At 43.0% G+C, this 16,531-nt stretch overlaps 2 protein-coding genes across 2 annotated transcripts in view; one reads left to right on the forward strand and one right to left on the reverse strand. All coding sequences in view use genetic code 11, as the record gives it.

Moving 5' to 3' along the window:
• Positions 1 to 1,577: 1,577 nt before the first annotated feature.
• On the reverse strand, positions 1,578 to 13,794 carry EGR_05058 (hypothetical protein; the record flags this gene model as incomplete). The annotated part of the gene is made up of 18 exons (XM_024494307.1): positions 1,578 to 1,866; positions 1,954 to 2,079; positions 2,507 to 2,549; positions 2,590 to 2,668; positions 2,702 to 2,797; positions 2,827 to 2,919; positions 3,791 to 4,102; positions 6,643 to 6,794; positions 7,579 to 7,771; positions 8,784 to 9,042; positions 9,259 to 9,446; positions 9,752 to 9,874; positions 10,085 to 10,306; positions 10,493 to 10,979; positions 12,038 to 12,207; positions 12,278 to 12,838; positions 12,889 to 13,155; positions 13,366 to 13,794. 18 exons carry the CDS (start codon positions 13,792 to 13,794, stop codon positions 1,578 to 1,580), a joined length of 4,089 nt encoding a protein of 1,362 aa, XP_024351256.1.
• Positions 13,795 to 14,311: 517 nt separating this feature from the next.
• The window catches only part of EGR_05059 (Caspase-3), a gene marked incomplete at both ends in the record, with an annotated part of 15,133 nt that continues 12,913 nt past the window's right edge, over positions 14,312 to 16,531 (forward strand). The window contains 3 exons of the mRNA XM_024494308.1: positions 14,312 to 14,340; positions 14,835 to 15,250; positions 15,526 to 15,704. Of these exons, the coding sequence (XP_024351257.1) occupies positions 14,312 to 14,340; positions 14,835 to 15,250; positions 15,526 to 15,704 (624 nt within the window). The remainder of the gene's footprint in view (positions 14,341 to 14,834; positions 15,251 to 15,525; positions 15,705 to 16,531) is intronic.

The raw sequence follows: 16,531 nt of genomic DNA on the forward strand, positions 1-16,531 counted from the left end.
CAAATTTGAGTAATTATTAAAGCGTGATATGTGGCCATATGGGGCATTTTAAATACGCTTATGTAAGCATTTGATGGTATAGTCTTGGGAAAACCCAAAACAGTTCTTCACACAGTCTTAATTTCGCTTATCGAGACGGCAGATATTGCTAATCCTCTCAGCCACACCTCATACACGAGTCCTTGAAGGAGTTCAAAAAAACAGAGCCAGGGAATTGATTGAGTCAAAATGTTTAAGCAAATCTTCAGCCGTTAATTCCTTCGCCGCGCAGTCCTCCTGGGATACGTGTGGATTTATCAGTCAACTTTTTCAGTCCAGAGCTTGACAACCACAAGAAGGAATGAACGCAGATGGTCGCCTAGGTGGAAAGAGCCTAGGGGACAAGGTGATGGACATGACATGACCCTCATTAATTTGTGGTAATTTGAATGCATTAGGCAGACTCGGTGTTCATCTTTTTGAAAAAAAGAAACATTCCTGGCATGAGGCAGGAAACTAGCAACAGTGCCGAAAACGGTCTCTTTTGTGCTTCTTGGATCATGACTGAAGCATCCGAAGAATTATTTTTCTTCATACAAAAAGCAATAGTAACATTCTGAGGGATCACGTGAAGAATGCGTGACTCTTTTGTAGTTTTTACGTATAAAAACCAAAATACTTTGACTTTCAGAAGCCATTGCCACACAAGTTGATACATAATGACTGCCCATTTCCACAACAAAAAAGTTCCCACCGTATGATCACAAATTTGAGCTGGTTGACGTCACGAAACCAACTGAATCATGAGATTTAACTGGGTTCCTGTGATATGAATGACTCAAACATTTTTACGGACTGGAGAAAATTTAGCAATTTATGGGACGCCTCCCGACCCTCAGTTAGATGGCAGCAGCAGCTAGCGGTGGCGATAACCAATGTACTATCTGCAAACTGAGTAGCTTTCAGTGTACAGGCAAAAGCAGACCTTATCACCAACTAAGCGCCATGGCATTAAACAGTGCTCCTTTCAAAGTCTATATTATTCTTACCTTGAAAGCAACTCTTTCTCCAATGCCTGATAGATCCTTGTTTTGCAATTGCAATGTGCCTGTTGAATTTTCCACCTTTTATCAAAGTCGATAATTCGGTTGACGAAACTCAGTAGGGCTGGACGAGCAAATCCTAAAATCACCTTGGGGTTTGGTCACAAGATTGAGCTCCCATCACAACACTAATTTAAGCGATCTCACCAGGAAATCACACCGCCTGCGTCTATTGCCATCACAGTTTATTGAAAACAATGCCTTGCATGTGCTCATACACTCGGCGCCAGATAGTGCCAAAACACTAAAGTGCTGTTAAATGAAGCCACCTCTTGGTGAGTCGCGACACAAACGTAGCGAGTTTTTATTGCCTGAGTGTCGCGGACCAAGTGACTTTTGTAATCAGAAGGCAGAAGATAACACCTCATGGAAAATGGAGGATCTGAATACTTAACCCCGTCAAGCAGCAAACATCCAAGTGTGAGTTTATAAATAACGATCCGGTAAGTCTGTGAAAAAGCCGTGTTCGACTGACCAAAGAACGCAAAGCGAAGACTAAATTCTTGAGGGTCCAGTGTTGACAAATACAAGCCAACCGATGAAGAAGTAGAAGAGGCAGAGGGGATAAACAACAAGCACAACTCGCGTTGGTTTCGAACTGGGTGCCAGGAAGGTGGCCGCGGAGAAGAGGGAGTAGGCTAAGCCAGCAAAGACAACCGCGAGCCGACTAAGGAGCACCCAGATGCTGGCCGAGGTGAAGAGCTTGATAATGACGTTGATAACCAGACCGATTACTAGTGGGAGGATGCAATAGCCCAAAACGCAGACGGTTTGGCAGAAAGATCTGCGATTGAGGGAGGAGAATGACAGGAAAGGCTGTTAACACAAAATTTGGGATTGCAGAAGAAATATGGAAAATGTAAGTACTTACAGGTTCCCCCCAAGTAGTTTTGTATTGAGAGAAACAGCTACGACACCGAACCAAAAGATGGTGAATACTTGTGCAAATTGCGGAGCGCCGGCGTCTTCCTCCTGCCCATGACTAAGCTGAAGAACCCTGAGGGAACAATGATTAAGTTAGAAATAGAAGAGATGCCACCAAGAAAGTTATGCCAGGAAATGATCGTAAGGTGTGTGTTAACAACACAGTACCAAAACGTTGAAAGGCGATAGGCTTTTGTGGGTCTAATTAAACCAGATTTCTTGAGCAGTGGCACATAGTAAAACGAAAAGCAATCACAACAGTACAAAAGTACACGGTCTTAGTGCTGACTTTAATCCGTAACGTATGAATAATCTATTGAAACCACTGGAACAATAAAATTCTCCCATCTTAATTGCGTCACAGCTACCAAAAATCGTGTCTAACAAAAAACTAACGCGTGAGGCAACACCGCACCAGACTATAAATCAGGATAAATCATGCTCAAAACCAGTTCAAAATACATTAAACAGTGACATCCAAGCAAAGTAAGCTCACTTACAAAGCGAGAACAACAAATATGAAGAATGGACCCCACAAGTCCCCTAGAAAGTGCAAACATTGGGGAACGTATTAGAAGCTTACAATCATTCAGAAGTTCGTGACCTCGTCGAGGAAATATAACATGTGCGACCTTTCGACAAACCGACCTGACATCTCTCAGCTGAGAAAATTTGTATATTTAACATTGAATTACGATAGTCTCCTTAATCGATTCATCGATAGTTCCCCTATTAGCCGCTTGTGATGATGGGATTTGGATATCACCTTCTAAACCAACAGTTTCAGAAGCCTTAAGGTAATCAGATTAAACTAATTTACCGGGTCTGGGCCATGGAAAACCACATCATCATCCGTAAAGCTTACGTTGGTGTATGCCATCCGACTTTGCACACAAATTTCACACTGATCAACCTTGGGTTTCACCAATAAAAACTCTATGCAACAGCACAGCTCATTCAATTTGTGGATAAATCTTTTCCCATTTCTACGCTTTACTGTCAAATTCCGAGCATAAAGACCCCCAAATTCTTTTAAAAACCTTAAAGACCATAACAATGTGTCCTTGAACGTGACATTTCCTCAATAAAGTAACGGGAGAACTGTAAAAGAAAATATTGAACCCGAAAGGGATTGTTGATGCATATGCAATGGGTCAGAAGATTTTAGCTCCGGCCTCATACCCTTGGAACAAGAAGATCGAGTGTGGGAAAATTCACAGGTTGTCGACATTTCTGTGAGACTTATATCCCATTCCGCCTCGAAGGTGGGTGGCCTCTGACTAGCCATATGGTTGGTTTACACTAACCTTTTGTTGCCCAACAGGAATATCTAAACAAACACACACACACATGCATACCAAAGCCAATCCAATTAATTTTACGAAGCCCGCAAGCACCATAAATTCACCTCTCGAATCCACCAGCACCTCACATGGCATGGCCTGTGCGTATTTGATGGGATTCACCTTGACGTATTCTATTATTCCGAAACAGTGACTACTAGTTAGAAAAAAATATCGAAAATGGTGATTTACTCACGGCCTTGAAGACCTTTATCTTCAGGTAATGGTAAACAACTATGGTAATAAGACACTACCTACTGCAAACAGCCAAGCAAAACCTTTACCCGCCACTGCTTTTGACGTAACGTGGGGCCGAACGCCGACTCCCCACGAGCATTGCAATACCCAAGACAAAATGACCAATCTTTTATCTACAAATAATTCACCACATTGAAAGACTCTAAAAAGTAGGCGATCTCAATCATTAAAGGGATGCAAGACCCGAATTTCCTTGACCAGATCATGCACGGTATCTGGCCTTCGAAAGATAGTGGTTCGTGCACGCGCATCCAATTCGGCCATAGCCGCTTCTAGTTGCTCAAGCACTTCGTCATCCCGCTCGATGGCCAATCGGTCACGCAGCAGGCGATACACGTCGCGGATCAGATCTGCAGGCAGGTTGACGGGCAGGCCCGAGTGGGCGGAGGTAAGGGTAGAAGAGGTGAGAAAGAGACTGCGTGCAAGGTACGCGGCTGACTTTCGCACCATGGGTGCGCTATCGTGCTTCAGAATGCTCTCCATTACTTCGTAAACCTAAAAGGCAAAGATCAGGGAGAAAAAAAAGGCAAATTCCAAGTCTTTCGCCGTGATATAAAGCGCTGGGATTAAAGGATATGGCATGAATAGAAGATGGATTCCCGGGCAAAGGAGGGATATTTATTTGCGTTATGACTCTTCAGTCAGCGCAGCTTCAGTTGCCAGGCTAGTTTACGGTCGCTCCGGCAGCAGGTAACCGGCCCCTCTGAATATTCACAACAAAGTCCTACCCAGAACGTTTGCAAGGCGTCACTTTTTACCAAATAAACACCGAACGGCTAGTGTTGATGGCATTAGCGGAAACTTATGAGGTGCACGATTAAAAGCTGTTCTCTAATGAAAGGATATCCTTTTCAATAAATTACGAAGTGCTGTTTTTATCGTTGACTTTATTGGAAAGCCTATGACGTCTGAGGCAGAAGAATGATGAGGAAGAGTGACTAAGACCGTTTAGCTATATAAGTAATAATCTGGTTTTTTTAACCACCCACAATTGTGAGAACCTAACAAACTCAAGTACGTGTGCATAACTTTGTAACGCGTTGGTTCTCTGTGAAAATGCCAAAAGATTTGGGGCTCTAGGCATATCCTTACTATGAAGGTGAAAAAAAATGGTTGGTAGGCTCCCATTAGAAATGATACGAACGTAATGCCCTATCACCGAGGTGGTGACCGTACCCTACGACAATTAAGGAGTCTGGGTATTCAAACTACAAAAAGAGCCTTTTCAATGGAGCCTCCATGCTCGTACTGCCCACGCTGCTGGTTTTTCGGCTCTTCTATGCACAGATAGTGAAGACATTTGCGGCTCTTACAAGCCGTGACGTCTTCGGAGGCAACTCATACGATAGTTTTAAAATGATAGATTTGCGTTTAACGCAAAGCTAGTTCATCTAATAGCCTCAAAAGTATGACAAAGTGACCGATTAGTTCAAAAGTAGGCTGCTGACGCCTCAAGAGGATGGAACGGAAAGAAAAAGCATTTCCACTCCAAAGCCAACTGGATGAATAGTGTAAAAAAGTGGGACGTTTATGTGGACAGACCCAATTATTTCGGATGATGGATGAGCCTTTCTTTGATGGCAATACTAGAACCCCTTAGCCCATAGGTTCCAAATCAGGTTCCTCGACATTTGCTGATACCTAAAATGATTGAAGCAAACACTGAGAGTGAGTGTGTAATTAACTCCACAAAGAAAGTGGTTTTAAGCAAAGACAGCACTGTTAAATTGTCACTTCAATCACATAGCGTTAATGGAAGATGATTTAATATGGAATGTGGTAATCGCGTGTCTTGACACCGACAATGATCTTGTTACCTTGGAAGATCTGCATATCAGATAACAAGAGCCGAAGTAGATCGACACATTTCAGCGAGATGATTCCAGGGGTCAGCGGCACGGACGAGTACATAATAAACGCAGGCCACAGAGCCTATCAAGACATCTCTTCTTTACCATAGTGCTAACCAAGAGCCTGAAGTTGTGGAGGTATATAAAGTGAAATTACTTCCCTTCGAAGATAGTTACATGAACAGCATTACCAAGGTGAACTTTAGAGGTCAGCGACCCAAATATCCACAAAAAAAGTGGTGCGATTTTCATTTCATCCGCATAAGCAATTGTGCCAATTTAGCACAACACTATCACATGGCAAGTGCCACGTGTTGCCACCGTAAGCTCCTTCGCCAACACATCGATGTTACCAATGCTTTCAGTTGGCACGATGCTGGAATACATAACTGAGAACCATTTAAAACATCATTTTGTTTACTACATGACGTCAGTTAACGTAAAAGATTATCAAGGGTTAAGTAAACAGGAAGGAATCATTTTAACCGGGGCTTTGAAGGAGAGAGCAAAAAATTTATACGAGATTTAGAGAATTAGCTATACTATGGGATTTGAAGGGTGCCTTCACGACCTGTAAAACCTCGTCAGTTGCTGGATAGATTTTTAATTGATATGATAGTAAGCAAGACGGCTAGCCACGATACCGTTTAGCCGTAGTACAGAATTTCCAATGCATAAGCATACTGTACAGTTTTGATAGTCACATAGGACACAGGAACAGACGTATTTTTACTCAGAACAAGACTAGAATGCAATAAATGCACACCAGTGGACCAAAGAAGAAAATTTTCCGTTACTGGCTGTCAATCACCTAATAATGCCGGAGCAATGATCTGCAGAAGCATACATTTCTTCATTTCACCACAAATGCCAACAGAACTTAAGGGGATAGCGAAACTATTAACTTTAAGATATAACCAGTGGAATCCAGGAATTTTACAAGAAGTACTAGACAGGATGCTTCGACTTTCCAAATCATTAGAAGTTAGCTAATACGGCGAGGAATTTAATTTCAACGACCAATCCTCCCATCTATACTTCCAGCCTTCCATACGTGAGTATCCCATAATGACTTTGAAAGTAACACGAACGCCACACTTCAGATCCAATTTCGGTGATTATGCTAGCCCAAACATTATGGGCTTCTGTTAGGATTAAATGGATAGGAAATGAGCATTTCCGAACCTCGTAGACAACAGGTTGAATGGCGTTGCCAAGGAGGCGACAAATTTCAGCGAGATTCGAGAGACTTGCAGCACGAATGAATTCGGATGGATCCCCGGCAGAGCTAAGTAGACCGGAGACGACAATGTCGCGATACTTGGGTGCAATGTCACCTGTGGGATGAAAGAGGGGATGATCAACTGGGAAACAAAATTTGTCTTTGTTTTAATCAGGCTAATTATTAATTGATGAGTTCAGTCATCCAGACTGATGTGTAGTAGAGCCCTTCCGTACTTTACGTCTTCTATTCCGCAATTTGCCGCACACCTAGAGAGGCTGGGAAATTGTTGGCGTAGGTGAAATCAGCGGGACCCTGTGCCATTATTGTGAAGTGGGAGGCAGAAAGAACTCATAGCAATATATCCTATGAAAAGTGGTGTCTTTTTACTAAGACAAACCTTCCAAAATGATGGCCAGTGGCGGCCACATTCCCTAAATTGTCTTCTCTGAAAAGGGAGACGATACTACAGAATGGCCACTCTATGTGCACAAACTGGTTGGAAACGCTAGCTACAAAAATTGATTTTCAACAAGGACGCTGAGGAACCAAGTTAATTGAAGGTAACGCAAAGCTAGGATCTCATATAAAGACGGAGAGGGATTCATACAGATGGCAGCAGCCAATTATTCGACTCTCCAAATTTCATTCTCTAGGAAAAGGGATTATACTGCAAAAATGGACAGTCTACATGAGGACTAGATTTTACCATTCGTGAGCCTTAAGCCATGGTAATAAAATTAATAGTACAGAGGTTTTGAAACTGCTAAATAAAATGATTCAGCAGACGCTTGAGTGTCTAGACGTAGGAACGTCTGACTCCAAAGTGCTAATCCGAATGACAATTTTACGAACAATGTAGAAGGTTGACCGGAGAGGCGGAAGGGAGGGTGACCCACCTAGTTCGCGAAGGACCCGCACGATGGTCTCGCCCACCTTGAGACGAAACTCGAGGCTGTGGGAGGTGGAGCTGAAGCGAGAAAGGAGGAGAGGCAGCAGGCGGTCAGTGAAAGCGTTGCCCATAGCTGAGAGCGCTCGAATAGCGCTCAGATAGACGTAGCTGTCCTCGTTGTCCAAGTGCTCCACCAGCGCCTGTCAAAGTCATGGGTATACAGGTGAAATCTGCACTATGGTAAGCCACATGAAGAATGAATGCAAAACAACTAAACATGCATGGGTTGGCTTTATAGACATTTGGTTTCAAACAACTGGCGACTAAATTGATGACCACAGTTGTTGAAACTTTCGCTCAAGAAATTGTAGCATTATTAATAAGAGCAAACCGAACGGAATCAAGAACTGACGAGCATGTAGGCAAGATTTTACCTCCTGACTGCTTCAGCAGCCAACCTTTTCTGCTAAGTGAATGCATTTAAAGAAGCTGCTTTCTTTTGCTAATGTTTCTAACCTGCTTCATCGTTTGTGCATTTAGAGGACGTCAACCTGGACTTGGCTTAACTTTCAATGAATCATTCGGGATGCAACTCTCTCAGCATTATGAGTCAAGGCAGTTGTGTGTGCAACGAACTCATCAAAAATTTCAAGATCCTTGCTCATACACCATGATCATGCATGTAGCCAAATGATCGAAGCCCTCCGCATCACTCAAACTGGTCCGGCAATTTTTTAGCCTTTAATCCAATTGTAGATGACTATGATGGAAGACTTTATCTCCACACTGATCTCACATACTCAAATGGAGGAATCTGCATATGTTGGAAGAACATTACTCGCTGGAGTAATGTACAAATTTTGCAGTCATCTTTGTCCCATGGCAGAAATTATTTACCTCAACAGCTAGAGCAGTCGGTCTGTCACATGGTACACTTAACTAAGACTGATCAGCCACTGCCTCTACAATTTCCAAAATAAACAGAGGGCCTTTTGAAGAAACCATACATTACTTGATCAAAATCATAGTCTTTCATAAACAAGTAGCCTCAACGAGATCTTAACACAGCAGAGCGCTTTTAACCACGGAATTAGATAGGTATTAGAGAACACTCGCATTTCTGAAAATGACCTGCCTACTTGTATTGTTGAAGTAGAATTATGCCAATTGTTACTTTTAAGCGATTGTGAAGACAATACAAACTCCCCATACCTTAAAGATGTTGTCCTCAAAGCCCCTTATGCAAGAATCTCTGGCCTCCAGAAGTCGACTCAATTCGATCAGAGCGTGACCTCGGACCGGAATAAAGGGATCTTTCAACTGTTCAAAAATTTCCAACAGCTTATGGCTCATTTCCACGGTCTCCTTCGTCGTAATTTCAGTGTCAGTCTGGCAGGTGGATAGTGGCACCGAAGGCAACTCCTCGACCAGACGTCTCTTAGGGCCCGGTTCATTCTTCGAAACAGACGAACTGAAAAACAGGGTTTACCGATACTTTCCAAGGTGAATGTGAATCAGACTAATGGTTTCATAAGGGAATTTCCACGAAGCTTTACTTATTGCTACACATACATCCTCTCAGCAAGCCAGGACTGATTCCGCAGCACCTACTAATTAGACCGATCCAGTTAGATAACGCGTTTGCATCCATGCAAAATCAACCAACTAGTAGTGGAGGGTGACTTACTGACCAGAGTTTGGCGTAGCCGTTGAGGGAGAAACATGAAGTGCACCTCGGGTCAAGAGGGACATGCGAATTTGCTGAGCAAGTTCTGCAGAGGCGTTGCCTTGCGGAAATATCTCCTCGACTTTGTGCAACAGTGGAATCAACTCGCCAAAACGATCCCGCACCTCACTTGGCACCTTGTCTCCCTTCTAAAAGCGGGACAAAGGTAACAAACGTATGTAGCATGTTAATACCTGTTTTGATTGCAGGTATTGCATGGACAATGAAATCTACCGCTTTACAGCCTCTACTCTAGTTATGCCTGGCTTAGTTGGCTTCACCCAATGCTATGATGAGTTATTAGCTTCCACAGCCTCGGAAACGTTACGCCTAGCGTTAGCGCTACGAAAGCCTTAAATTGAAATTTATCGACAGAGGATAAAGATCACGATAAGATGTATGTGGAGATAAAATGTGGGTCTGGTTGAAACAGAAGAGACGAGACACTACCTACATCCATGTAGTGGACAAAGAAGGCAGCGATTCCAAGAACCAAGTTGAGCGACTCTTCCTCCATCTTCAGGACCTCTTTGTCCGCGGACGAGTCCAGTACCAGACACAGGCGCGACAGTGTTAGCTAGGGCACCAAGGAACAAAGGGGAATGAAAAATTATTTGGATTGTTATCTAACTCAATAGGGTCCCACAGTAATGAACAAGTATTAGATCGAACAATATTTGAAGGCAAATCAAGAATAAGTAATTCACTTAACCTCAGTTTTCTCAATGAATGAAGTGATAATGACAATAGGAGAAGAATCAAAATGTCATTTTCTGCCATAACTTACGTAGAGAAGGCGCACAGCGAAAGCGGGATCGGAGGGCCAGAGGCTGGCGGGATTGAGTTCCTCAAGCATTGCGCTAGCCATCAGGCACGCGGCAAGCGGTACTTCTACAGCCCTTGCTTCATCTTCCTCCTCCATCATTGCCCCCACCACTGCCTCTGGTCGCAAGCAAACACGGCCCTTTGGCTGCCTATCCGCGTCTTCAATCAGTCTAGAGTTGATGTCCTACAAGGTAACAGATGAAAAGTGTGGCATTTTTTTCGCATCAGGAATATTCAACTTTGCATAACAGGGATTTTGACTCAATGCGGTTACTTAAAAATAAAAAAGTACACCCTTTTCTAATTCATCCATCAGTAGACCTCGTCTAGTCCACAATTTAGGTTTTGGGCCAAAATATACGATACTCACTGAAATGAGGCTAAGAAGGAGGTGCGCAGCGAGACCCGACTGCTTCAAATTCACACTCCCACCGTTACTCTCACCGCTAGTGGACCAGGTGGAGAGTAACAGTTCCGCAGAAGCCTCCCCCTCGTCGAGACCACCACTATCATGACCCTCAGCGTGAATGGCGGATGAAAGCAGCAGCATAGCTACGGTGATACGAGCGGAGATCATTTCCATCGAGTGTTCCATCACTGCCTCCATCGACTGACATACACGGAAGGGCGAGCGTGGAGCTTCGGAGTCGGTGTTGACAGAAGAGACAAGCGAGGCGGGTCGCAGGACAATGGCGCGACGTAGGGGCAAAGGAAGGGAGGAGGAGACGGAGGATGAAACTAATGGTTCCAGCGTGGTCGAGTCAAGTGGAGGAAGGTGTAGCCAGGAGCGAAGGAGGGAAAACGAGGAGACGTTGTCGGTGTTGAGAAGGCTCGTAAGGATTGAATAAAGCTGAGACCTAGGGGACGGTAAAAACGCAAAACCCTTACTTCACTCATCCGCCGAAGTATGAGAGCGTAGCTTATGTACAAAGTTACAAGGAGGGACATTAAATTTCCACCAAAAGTCACACAGCATGAAATTTGGCCTCCGAGATGATGGAGTTGCATATGATAGAACCCACATGATCTACAGCTCTCCTCAAAGGAAACCAGATGACACAGCAGAAAAGGCGATAGTCAAGGCGCAAAGTAATTACATTACATAATGCGGGCTTCAAATGAGCAATTAATGTTGGGACTTTAAGAACAATTGAATTGGCACAGTCGTAACTTACTGGTCGGAATCTACTTAGCTGAACTAGAAACATTCGCCAAAATGTGTCTTGAGCTAGAGAGCCAGCAAATAACTCCGTTCTCACCTTTTAGGGTCGTGAAATACACCTAAACCACCAAATGGAAATGTTAACTGTCCCTGATCGCTAGGTTTTTTCATCAACTAATCTGAATGGATACTAACGTGCCTGCTGCCAGCTCTGTGTAAATGTGACACCTCGACTTCCTTTCCTTGGTCCAGTGTCAAAAAGTCCAACGTTTGTTCTTTGCAGGTTTATGCTACCTGGACGCAAACGATCGTGCATCGTAAACAGATTAGTTACGGTTGAAACAATGAAGCTGAAGTAAATTGTTTTTGATCCGAGATTATTTGCATCCTAGTTATTAAGACTTATTTATATTGACTGAGAAATTATGACAAATGTTGTCACATCAGAACCGGATAGTCCACCGCAATGAGCCTGATATACGAAAGTAAACATTGATTTTCAAGGCCATATAACGAATTGATGCGAGCAATCATAGCAAAGAACTGTCTAAATAAAGTTTGCTTAATCAAAATAAATATTTATGGACTTAAAATGTGTAAAACAGAAATAAGTCCTTTCCATAGGCCTGTGTTCTCCATCTCTCAAACGGTACGATAGGCAAAGGGTATATCATAATGTCCGAAACTTCAATAAAAAGTAAAAACGCTATGAGATAAACATATCACTTTTAACAAGTGAGAAGTTGAACCAACTTGAACTCGGCGACTGGTGATGTTTCATGGGCTTCAGTAATCTGGCAATCACCATCTGTTTCCTCTACAGGGCATACCAGATTAAGGAGTGAGCAGAAGTAGAACCAAGGCCGAGAGTAGCGTGCAAGAAGTAAGCACAGCGCTTTTGAGGGGTGTCGTGTATCCAGAAGCTAAAAGGCATTGATCCCAAATTTGATTCCGTTTAGAGCAAATTTCATCCCACTTGTTGAGACCCATTACCTCAGCAACAAACTCGACGACACTCCGTAGATCCACCGCGGAGAGCAACTCCAACGAATCCGACATATCAATTGTCGTAGATGTCCGCGCGTCTGATGCACAATCGTCCACTTCTGGCTGATTAACTTGGACAATTTTCTTCAGCTTAGACAGTAATGGCTTCTCTAGAAAGAGGCGCTTTCCTAATTTCATATCTTTTTCAAATATCTGGTGGGTGGTATCAATAGCAACGAGCCGGATAACACGAGAAAGCAAGTCTTCACGGCCCTTGCTGGTCTGAAGGGCGTCGGAGATCTGCAGTGCTAGACTGCTATAGTACTGCTCAGTAGTGTTATTCCGCCCAGTCATTCGAGGTGGAGTGGCTAGAATATGAGCCAGAGCGGGGGCTAAAGCAGAGACGTGTCGTGGATCGGTGGAGTGGACGTCCAAAACACCAATGATGAGGTCCTTCAGAGGCGATCGCCCCGCCTCACATTCACGGGGCCGAGCGATAAAAAGTTGGGTGATTAGACGACCACATGCATCGCGTAACCACTTTGGCACTAGAGTCTTCGCTGACGACTAAAAGGACGAAAGTTATTTCTGCTCAAAGTGAAGGCAGCATTACTAACCTGTTGTTTGCAAAAGCCACACTGGAAGAGGAAGAGTTCTTTGAAGGCCAGAGGTCGGGGTAGACGAGCAAGGAGAGAGCGAAGGCGGGTGCGAGAGAAGCGAATGATGTCTACTGTGGTGGTGGTGGTGGAGGAATCCCCTGAAACGGGTCCGTAACTGAGTTGTAGCAGGAGAGCAAGGTAGTCACTGAGGTAGCCATTGGGCGAGACGAGGTCGCGAAGTGAGTCAACGGATGAATAAGTGAGGGCATCAAAGCACTTCGCAATCTAGCGGGAAGACAGCGATTTGGCTAGTCTGTTGTAGAATACTTGCATTTATTGGCTCTGATCACGAAGCTGCTCTTTTCATTTATGAAGCGGTTTAAGATTGATGAGTGTAGCGAAGTATTCCATTAAAATAATGCAAATACATTAAAATAGGTTAAAAAATAGTGCGACTATACCTGCTGTGTAGACTCAGGAAGTTCATTAACATACCTCGAACAATCTTTGGTGCCTATCGGGAGTAGACTGAAGTTTGGGACAGTTGAATTTGTCAAAGTTTTCCAACCTTAGATGTAGGGGCATTGAGACACCAGGAGAGAGAAGAGGGTAAATTCCAAGACAAACAACGAATTCGAGACACTTAGACAGCTGCTGATTTTGAAAGACACTAAACAGCGGCTTCCCATTTCCGACTCTAACGTCGATTTGTGCAAGGGACTCAAGGAGATGTAAGCAACATTGGACATAGGCCTGAGAGACTTCCATATTTTGAAGAGTCGGAACTAGTTCAGCGTTATCTTCGAGGTCTTTAAGGTAGCGACCAACGCAGGCGCGGAAACATAGCGATGGATCTGCACTGTCTGTATAGGCGTTAGGGAGCAAGTCCCGTAGACGATCTGTTAAGACCTTCAGTTCCGTCATCTGAAAAGCAAAATCCAGGTGTCGAATAAAAGGACCCATTCAGCAAAACTTAATATTAGGCTGGAAAAGTGACAAAAACGCATCAAAACGCATCAAAAAAGCAGTTGTAACCAAAAGCCAGGCATTGATCCAAGAATGATAAGTTAATAATGTAAGACCACCTCCGAAACCACATCTGTACGAACATATGCAAAATCCCCCGCAAAAACGAGGATAGCGCGGCGATATCAAGTAACTCAAACGCGCACTTGCGTTTGTGCATGAAAGTCTCGTAAAATAAGTCTCACTTAACCTTTTCCCAATAGTTTTAGTTTTAAGACTGTTGGTAGAATTTTTTTTGTTACATTAATCGAAAATTACATGACGGTTCTATACCTAGTTTTCATGTAAAAAAATTATTCAATGTTTTGAAAAGCGATAGCATTTTACCTGTCGTTTTACCCAAATTTTTTGTTGTTGTTTTTAAAAGTTAATTATTTTGGCACAAATTTTCCCTATTTTCCTGATTCTAATTAGCATGTCAGCAAAAGTGTTAGCCTTGAAAAGGTAACTTCCAAATACAAAATTATTGCGCCAGTCTTTTGTATATTAGGGCTCTAAGCACACATGCTCACGTGACTGTTATACTAGGCATACAAATTATTAAAATGTATTTGTCAACGTCTGCATGAATTTGTGCTTATACTTGACCTGCCTTATTTAGGGCATTTTTCTGGTGCGGACCTCAGTTACGTTAAAATTTTGCACAAAACATTTTCTTCGCCGCAAAAGTCTTGGATTGCTCTGATAACCAAATTAGCTTAGTTATTTCAGTAGTTTTTAATTATTAATCATTCCCAAGGTCTTCCTACTGCTCCCTACTTGAATATTTCGCCGCTGCATACATAAATAGCATATTTGCTTCTCGATTTCGTCCTTGTTTTTTAAAGGATATCTATATGTGGCGTAAAGGCGAAACTCTTAATCCATTGTGCTATAATGATCTACAGTTCTCGGACAGGAGGTTTGATCACCTTGAATTAAGTTACACTTTTAAACAGCCCTTGTGATAAGGATACTACTGAGGCATCCCCTCCTGTAGACAGTGCGCTAGTCGCACCAACAGACAAAATGAAGAATATTTTTCCCGAAAAGATGTTTGAGCGCTCCCTTTTCTCCTGTAAATTAATGCCCCTCGAGTCCCAGTCCGATACGCCCGCATATAAACGCCAGGCTGTTGAGTCATCTGCGCACCATCGCGCCGCCACCTCCTTTGTCTACAAAACCCGTGCACCCCGACGTGGTACTTGTTTGGTCATTTCTGTGGACACATTTAAGGCAGCACTCGGTCTTCCTAGTCGACCAGGTGCTGATGTGGATCTGAAAAAACTCGAGGATACTTTTCTTTTTCTGGATTTCGATGTCAAAACATATCAAAATCCATCTGCCACCCAAATACTCTCTATCGTAGAAACGGGTGCGAGGTTGACATTCTGATTAAATTTCAGTATTATACCCTAATTTGTGTCACTTCCAGTTAGAATTCTATTCTCAATGAAATACTTTTGTATGAATTATTAACCACTCAAATGCTTGCTCTATTTTTATTTTGAACAATATGACTTGGTTAGCATTTTTCTCTATCTGAAATCTGCGTGTTTGCTGCATTTATCCTTATTTTCCCTAATATCGTAATTTAAGCTTTAGTGATCATGCTAAAGTCGTAATAATTTCCTTTTTGTCTATCTCCAGAATCATCTGCGAATCATGCAGACGCTGACTGTTTTGCGTGTGTCATTCTAACTCATGGCGATGATGCTGGTTCGATCTACGGAACAGATGGTCCCGTCCCCTTGGATCAAGTCATTCATCCCTTCCGTGGGAATACCTGTCCATCCCTCGCTGGAAAACCGAAAATGTTTTTCATCCAAGTTCGTTTGCGATTTCACACTTAGATTCGGAATTTGATTTTGCATTCATGGGGAGTTTTAGAGTCTACTCCTTATCGTTTGACATTTCATTCCCACATGTTTACAGCACATTTAGAGTTGAATAGCTAGGAGCAGATTCTAAATTTTCAAAATTTTTCACCCAAGGTTTGTGCGTTTATCTAGATCAAGAATAATATTTGTCAATGAATAATCCTAATTCCCTTATAAACAGGTGTGCTGATGCTAAAAATAACAACTGTTAACGTATGCGGACTTCATTCTCCTTTGGTTTTGCTTTGATTATTCTGGCCTTTACAAAAATTCCATAGGCATGTCTTAATTGACATCCTCAAATGCTTTTTGCACAGTTGTCAATTGCTTAACTTTGACATATTAAGGTTTTTTAAGGTTGTGGCTTGGAAAGATTTTACAGCTTTGTCATGTTTTATGGCCTCTAGTAACGTTTCGTCCTAGGTAATTGTCGCACCCCTGCGTCAGCTGTCATTCTGGCGCTTTATAAATCATGTTTAGCATTGCCCACCCTCAGAAAGTGTAAAGTACTACCTTCCCTTTGCCTGAAACCGCAAAATTTCGTGCGTGTTCTATTAACCGTAATGGCTACTCCTCGCGATTTGCGCTGCATCAATCGCCTAGTCATCTTTGAGGCAGGTCCGGGAATGCCTATGTGCCTCCGCACAAGGCCTCCTCAACTGCATTCAAGGTTATTCATGAACTCCCTCATACTTTTGGTGCAAACTTTTCCTTCTTCACCGACGAGTGCAAAATCCCACACCACCTGAAGTGGGTCGGTCGTCGCAGTTATCAGC

This window comes from Echinococcus granulosus (genome assembly GCF_000524195.1).
Source record: "Echinococcus granulosus chromosome Unknown EG_S00035, whole genome shotgun sequence".
NCBI classification, from domain to species: Eukaryota; Metazoa; Platyhelminthes; class Cestoda; order Cyclophyllidea; family Taeniidae; genus Echinococcus; species Echinococcus granulosus.